The sequence below is a fragment of the Equus asinus genome, chromosome 25 (genome assembly GCF_041296235.1).
Source record: "Equus asinus isolate D_3611 breed Donkey chromosome 25, EquAss-T2T_v2, whole genome shotgun sequence".
Lineage (NCBI taxonomy): Eukaryota > Metazoa > Chordata > Mammalia > Perissodactyla > Equidae > Equus > Equus asinus.
The window spans coordinates 20,989,274-20,996,608 of NC_091814.1; the positions used below are offsets into that span (position 1 = coordinate 20,989,274).

Genomic DNA, 7,335 nt, shown 5'->3' on the forward strand with positions numbered 1-7,335 from the left:
AACATTATTCACCCAAGAAAAAGAAGGAAATCCTATTTGTGACAATTTGGATGAACCTGGAGGACATTAAATTAACTGAAATAAGCCATACACAGAATGACAAATACTGTATAATTGCAATCATATGTGGAGTCTAAAAAGTAAAAAAAAGAAGCTATAAAAGCAGACAGTAGAATGGTGGTTGCAAGGGCAAGTGGGAGTGCAGAGATGTTGTCAAAGGGTACAAAGGTTGGTTATGAAGGATGAAGAAGTTCAGGAGATCTACTGTAGAGCATGGTGACTAGTTAATATGCTGTATTGTATATTTGAAATTTGCTCAGATAGTTGATCTTTAAGTTTTCTCACAATATACACACATGTAAGTTGTAAATATGTGATGTGATGGATATGTTAACTGGCTTTATTGTGGTAATCATTTCACAATGTATATATGTATCAAAACATCATATTGTATACCTTAAATATATACAATTTTTTGTGTCAAATTGGAAAAAATTTTCAAAAATAAAAAAATTAAAATAAATTTTTTGAAAAAAGAGGAAAAACTCTATTGGCCCCTTCATGAAGAAAGTCAATATTTTTAGATGGGAAACAAATGATGTGCAACCCCTGAAACGAAAAATCTAAAAACTTAGAAGAAATGTACTTTTCAAAAGTCTACATAGTCATTGAAATATTTAGCTGTGTTCCTCATTTTAAATGATACTCATAAAAATGATCAATCTATCTATAACTTACAAATCTGTAAGTTAGGTTTAAATTCTTATATTGAGAAAAATACTTTCAGAAAAATAAAACCCATTCTGCAGCAATCATAACAAAAATAGAATCAGTTACCCTAGCTAGTGTAATAAGCCCCTTTCTGCCTGTTGATAACTTGTATGAGAGAACAAAGTAGACTAAGTGGCCAAGGACAAGTCTCAATTTCCATTCTTGTGTTTCCTGATAGAAGCAACACTCCTAGGAAATAACAACTCTAAAGTACAAAGCTCAAACTGTTGTGAGTCAGTCATTATGGGTAATAATGGAAGGAATCATATCCAACTCCCCTCACATGATTCCAAGACTTGGATATTCTTGTTATTGAAGAGTGGACACAATACATTATTTGCTAGTTCAGGGAATATACTGCCTTGAGTTAACAAATGGGCTCCATCAGGTGCTGTTATACAGTAGGTGCTATAACTGAACCTTCAGTAAGCCATCTTATTGTACTATGAGGACACCTCCTTCTGAGTGATGAGATGCATACATGAGGCCATGTATCCCAGTATTATTTACTAAATAATCATAGCTTTCTTACTGACTTGTCAGGTCACTTCTATCAAAGGCCAAGTTCTCAAATATACATAGATCAATTTCTGAGCTCTCTTTTCTGTGCCTTTGTGCTATTTGTCTCTTCCTGTTTCAGGAGCATGCTCTTTTTATTACTAAGGCATCTTACTACTGGGAAGAGTTAACCCTTATATTACTTGTCTTTTTTAAAAATTATCTTGTTCTTCCATGTGAACTTTAGAAATTTGATGGCCACGTTGCCTTCACAATGCATGCTGAGATTTGGGTTGGAATTGTATTGATTTTGGATTAGCTTAGATGAAATTGACAACTTTATATCTAGTCATTCTAGTAAAAAATATTTGCAATATAACAAGCAATTTAATGATAGAGCTCAACTAGATTTAAGATGCCTGTTGAACATTTGGTGTTTTGCAGAACATCCCAATGCTCCTAATTAGAATTTCTATGTGCAAGAACCTGAGAACGCGCATTTGTAATTAAGCCCCCTTTTGACTCTTTAAACACTAAAGTTGAGAATCACTGGAAAATACACCAGTTTTCTGAATTAAAATGCAATGAAAAATTTCCACTTGTTATCTTCATTACTGTATTAATTGTGGTGATTTCTCCTTGAGAATCCATCACAGATGAACTCAACATCCAATGTGGACATGGGCTAATTATACTAATGGCTCCTACTCCCTAGGTTCCTCAACTAAGGTTACCTTTGAGAAACTGAGGACATTATATTTCCAAAATAAACTTGACTTCTAATTGACTCAAGACAGTGTCTCCAGGGCAGTAGATCTAGCCTCAGGAGTCCAACAACCACAGCTCATTCTTCTAATAACCACATCCCGTATTGGTCACCAGAACTTCTAAAGATTGTGACTTTGACTGGAGAAGCTGAAGTCCTGACGGATAGAGAGGCTGTATCTGTTACTGTGGAGGAAAGATTTATCTCAAGGCAGATTCACTCTCTTCTACTGTTATTTCTTCAGGTTCTGATCTTTGGCTTTGAATCTACATGTTGAAGGACACCAGATACTGAATGACTGCTTCTCTCTGAACTGAAGGGAAGAGAGCAATGTAGGTACTTACTCAGTAGGGGAAATATTGATCTAGTCCAGAGTTTTGTGGGGCCTAGACCTAAGTGATGTGTAGTGCTGGGAATACCTCCCCCAAACCCCCATGGAGGTCAATCATGGCAGTGCCAGTAAGTGGCAGGAATAAGAAGGAGAATCAGGGGCCACTTTTTTTTTTTTTGAGGAAGATTAGACCTGAGCTAACATCTCCCACCAATCCTCGTCTGTTTGCTGAGGAAGACTGGCCCTGAGCTAACATCCATGCCCATCTTCCTCTACTGTATATGTGGGATGCCTGCCACAGCATGGCTTGCCAACCGGTGAGGATCCAAACCGGTGAACCCTGGCCCGAAGTGGCACGTATGAACTTAACCACTGAGTCCCTGGGTGAGCCACAGGGGCCACCTTTATCTCAAGGTACTAAGAGTGATTGGGCAAGGTCCATATAGTTCTCTGAATTTTTCTTAATGATGAGACTGGGACATTTTTGCTCCCAGCTAGATTTTCTCTTTTTTGAGACTGGTTGACTGATGGATTAAACGAAGCAGGTACTTAGTAAATCTTTACTTCTCTCTCTGCTGTGTGCTCTTGGATGTATGTTTTTAACTAGAATTGAAATCTGATATTTAAACTCCATTTTAATAAGGCAAATTCAGGATTTTCACGTGTGTCTAAGAAGATAAAAATTCCACATTTTTACTCTCTGAAGCTGCCTGCATAATTTCTCTCAGTCAATTGATTGATACTTTCTTAATGTAACTATTTGAATATATCAAAAGTTTTGCATGTGAAAAATGTATAGATTTTCCCCCTATTTGAGGTACCCAGTATCCTCAAGTATTGGGTCACTATTTAAATCCAGCTTACATAAAATCCCCATGGAGCATCTAAGGAGTTCGAAAAATGAAATGCAGAAGTGTCGTCTCCAGGGATCATAACCTTAATTTCATCCATAGATTCTAGAGGATCATAAGAGGATTTTAGGGATCATTTAACTACACAATCTTGGACTCTCTGAGTTGAAAAGGCTCTTAGATGTCGGTACTCAACTCTTATCCTAAGTCAAAATTCCTTCTCTAAGAAATTGTTTAAGGAACTCCACTTAAGTATTTTCCATGCATCCTAACAGTTTATAACAGTTATCCCTTACCCTATCCTTTCTAACTTTAAAATCAGGAGACTGAATACCCAAGTTAAGTATCTTGTGCAAATTTACACAAAGCTACACTTAAAATATAGATCTTCTCACTCCAGATTGAGGGATCTTTTACCTTACTTTTATAGCCTGTAGGTATTTGGCCAGATCTTTTTTTACTTTTCTAATCATATCTTTCTATCTCTGTGGTACTGATGTAACACACTGCAGTGGTCTTTGCTGCTTTCTTGAGCAGATGGGGCTGCCTTCTCAGGTGAATGTGCCGCTGGGTCTCCATACAGCGTGGAAAGGGCAAATATATCAAACACACAATTCGTTTAGATGGTGGGGTTATATCAATAGTATATAAAAAACCCACCTAACCTAAGTCAGCCATCCTCATGGGTCTGAGTGTGAAATAATCCAACAATTCTTTTGAATATTGTGTAGATACAGGCGCTCATTCAGAATTAGAGAATTCCAGGTTCTGTGGTCCACTCTATACATCATTCTCAGTGGAGTGAGGGCATAGTGGGGATTAGACAGGGATTAGTTGAAAAGACATCCAGAAAAATCTTGGGGAAGTGGTAAGATAAGCATAAGCCATGACCAGAAATTTAGATTTCCCTCAGTGTCTTGAAGTAGACAGAAATCCATTTGTCCAGGTTGAGGTATTATCTAGGTAAACTGTCTCACTAATTTTCCTTCCTTGTTTCTTGGTATAGAAAATATATAAATAGTTACATAGATATGTACATAATGGGGATATATATGGTATATACATCCTTTATATTTATATTTAAGATAAATATCTCCATAGTTACAGAATGAAAACTGCCTATTTGTGTTAAAAAGCTTTAAAACCAGCATATCTGAGCATCTGAATACTAACTTCAGATAAATAAGGATGAGTTTCTAGTGAGTAAGAAAGAACAAACTTTATAATCTCCAAATTCTAGAGATAGATGCAATTAGTTTCAGAAATTTCCAATCATGTAACTCAGAGACTAGGAAGTTCAGGTTTGCTATTGACCAGATAAATGCAAAAACAAAAAATTCCATAGCAGATGTAAATAATTCCTCAACACAAAATTATGCAAAAGCATTTAAATATACTGAAAAGTATATGAAAAGAGACTGGATACAACCAATAAATGCTAGATGATTTTGCATCCAGCCAGTTGCCTGCTTTACTTCTTGGACTTGGACAGTTGGGAAATACACCTGTGAAAAAATTATCTGATAGAAGGCATGAAAATGACTTTTGAAATAATTCTTTCGTGTGAAAATTGTGGTTAGTAACAGAATATTTAAAAATATTATTGATGTGACAATATATAAAATATAAAGGCTCTAATTTATGTCTGGGAATTGGAACCTGGAAAACTGACCAATTGTCTCATGCTCTCTCTTTCTCTGACAAGTTCTGAGGCATTTTTGCAAAACTATTTCAATGAGTTCTCTAAGGCACCTAGAACGGGAAAAGTGAGGTGTGTTGCAAAATGCCATAAAGTTGATTTTTTTCCTACTACCCTGGTGATTATTCTCTTCCTGAAAAAGGAGAAATTTTTCCTTAAACTAATGTTATCTTCTTTTTCACCTTCAGCTCAGTGCTCTAGTTTGCAGAACCTCCAGTAATGTTTCTAACTGATCCCTTGTTACTCAGTCTATCAGAAATAACACCAAAGGGTTTTCTTTTCCTTATTGTTTTGGGTTCTGATATAAGAACGTTGTAATGAATATTTGATATAAAGTATATGATGTTCTTACCACACATCTTAGCATGTAATGTCATCAATAAACACAAATCCCCTCACACTTTGGCCAAGAGATTATCTAATTCTTCCTCTCCCTTCCCATTTTATGGTTTGATAAACTGAGGTTCACATGTTTGTGTCTGAACACTACTCATTCTTTCATTCCATATTCTGATCAAGTTCAGGTAGCTGAGGTTAACTATATTTTTCACTTTTGTAGAGCTAGTTTTCTTGGGTTGGAGAGAGCAACAAAAACACAATAATCCGTAAGTAAGATATAAGGGAAAGCTATTAAATAATTCCATAATCTTTGGCTAGACAAATGACATGTTTTCAGCCTTAGAAAAAGCCTCCTAACTGGTTGCCAGTTATTCTGTTGCATATTAAGCCTCAATTCTTATTTTAACAGACATTTTTGAGAAGGAATGAAGGAATTCCACCAAAAGTCTGGAAATGCTTGCTGCCTGCAGACTTTTTGCTGAGTTTCCCATGTATTTCTACTCTCCACCTTGGATCGTGGTCTCTGCCTCTTTCCCTACTCTCTTATATAAAAGTGCTCTCCATGGAGCGGGTTAATGAGACTTTGGTAGCAGAGTTCGTCTTCCTTGGCTTCTCATCTCTGGCCAGGATGCAGCTGCTGCTCTTCATTGTCTTTCTGCTTCTGTACTTGTTCACTTTGGGCACCAATACCATCATCATTTCCACCATTGTACTGGACAGAGCACTTCATAACCCCATGTACTTCTTCCTCACTGTCCTCTCCTGCTCTGAGACTTGCTACACCTTCGTCATTGTACCCAAGATGCTGGCTGACTTGCTGGCCCAGAAGAAGACCATCACCTTCCTGGGCTGCGCCATCCAGATGTTTTCCTTCCTCTTCCTTGGCTGCTCTCACTCCTTCCTGCTGGCAGCCATGGGTTATGATCGCTACATGGCCATCTGTAACCCTCTGCAGTACACAGTGCTCATGGGACATGGGATGTGTGTGGGGCTAGTGGCTGCTGCCTGTGCCTGTGGCTTTACTGTCTCGTTGGTCACCACCTCCCTGGTATTTTACCTGCCCTTCCACTCCTCCAACCAGCTCCATCACTTCTTCTGTGACATCTCTCCTGTCCTCAAGTTGGCATCCCATCATTCTCGCCTCAGTCAGTTAGTCATCTTCATGCTTGGTGTGTGTGTCTTGGTTATTCCACTGTTACTCATCCTGGTCTCGTACATTCACATCATCTCTGCTATTCTAAAAATCTCAACCTCTGCTGGAAGATATAAGACCTTTTCTACCTGTGCCTCCCATCTCATTGTGGTAACTGTTCATTATGGTTGTGCCTCTTTCATCTATTTAAGGCCCAAGTCCAATTACTCTTCAAGTCAAGACATCCTAATATCTGTGTCATATACCATCCTCACTCCCTTGTTCAATCCAATGATTTACAGCCTCAGAAATAAAGAATTCAAATCAGCATTTCGAAGAGTAATGGGCCAGACTTCTTGTCTTGTTAATTAGAGTCGTTTTAACTATTCAGTTAAATGTAAGCCTTTTATGTAAAATGTGTCCTTTCACACATTTCTCCTTTAAGTGTAGAACCTTCTGTAACATAAAGATATTTTACATATGAGGAGAATGAGGCTCAAATAAATTAAGATATTCTGGCTTTCTACTATGAATGATACTCTAAGAAGGCTATGCAGATGTGGGAAAGGATTACTCATATTCAGAACAAATTTCATCATATTTCACTGCTCTAAAGACTGATCATTCAAAAATAAATATACAAACTGATGAGAGCGAGATGAATGCAAGCTGTTTACTTACAAAGAACAGAAGAAGAAAATCTGACTATTTATTCCTACCCCTCCTACTATCAGTTCTCCCTCTCCTGAAGGGAACAGGCAACTTTGGACCCCTCCATTCTACAGCAACCCCTAGTAGCCTCTTTGGGTTTCTGATTCATCTCCCTCAATCTACATATTGAAATGTCTTTGTTGTTTCTTGGGATTGCTCTGTCTTAGCTTTGCTTGAGATTGGAACTTCATTATGGAGTCTCTTTTCTATATATATGTATGTCCTTCCCATACCATC

General features: G+C 37.5%; 1 protein-coding gene across 1 annotated transcript; it reads left to right on the forward strand.

The window, feature by feature from the left end:
• Nucleotides 1-5,817: 5,817 nt before the first annotated feature.
• On the forward strand, nt 5,818-6,759 carry LOC106835724 (olfactory receptor 10K1-like). The gene has a single exon (XM_014848297.1). The coding sequence runs from the start codon at nt 5,818-5,820 to the stop codon at nt 6,757-6,759; it is 942 nt and encodes a 313-aa protein (XP_014703783.1).
• Nucleotides 6,760-7,335: the final 576 nt, after the last annotated feature.

What these genes read in the sequence shown, in the direction of transcription:
- LOC106835724 (XM_014848297.1), top strand. Translation starts at nt 5,818, where the DNA reads ATGGAGCGGGTTAATGAGACTTTGGTAGCAGAGTTCGTCTTCCTTGGC.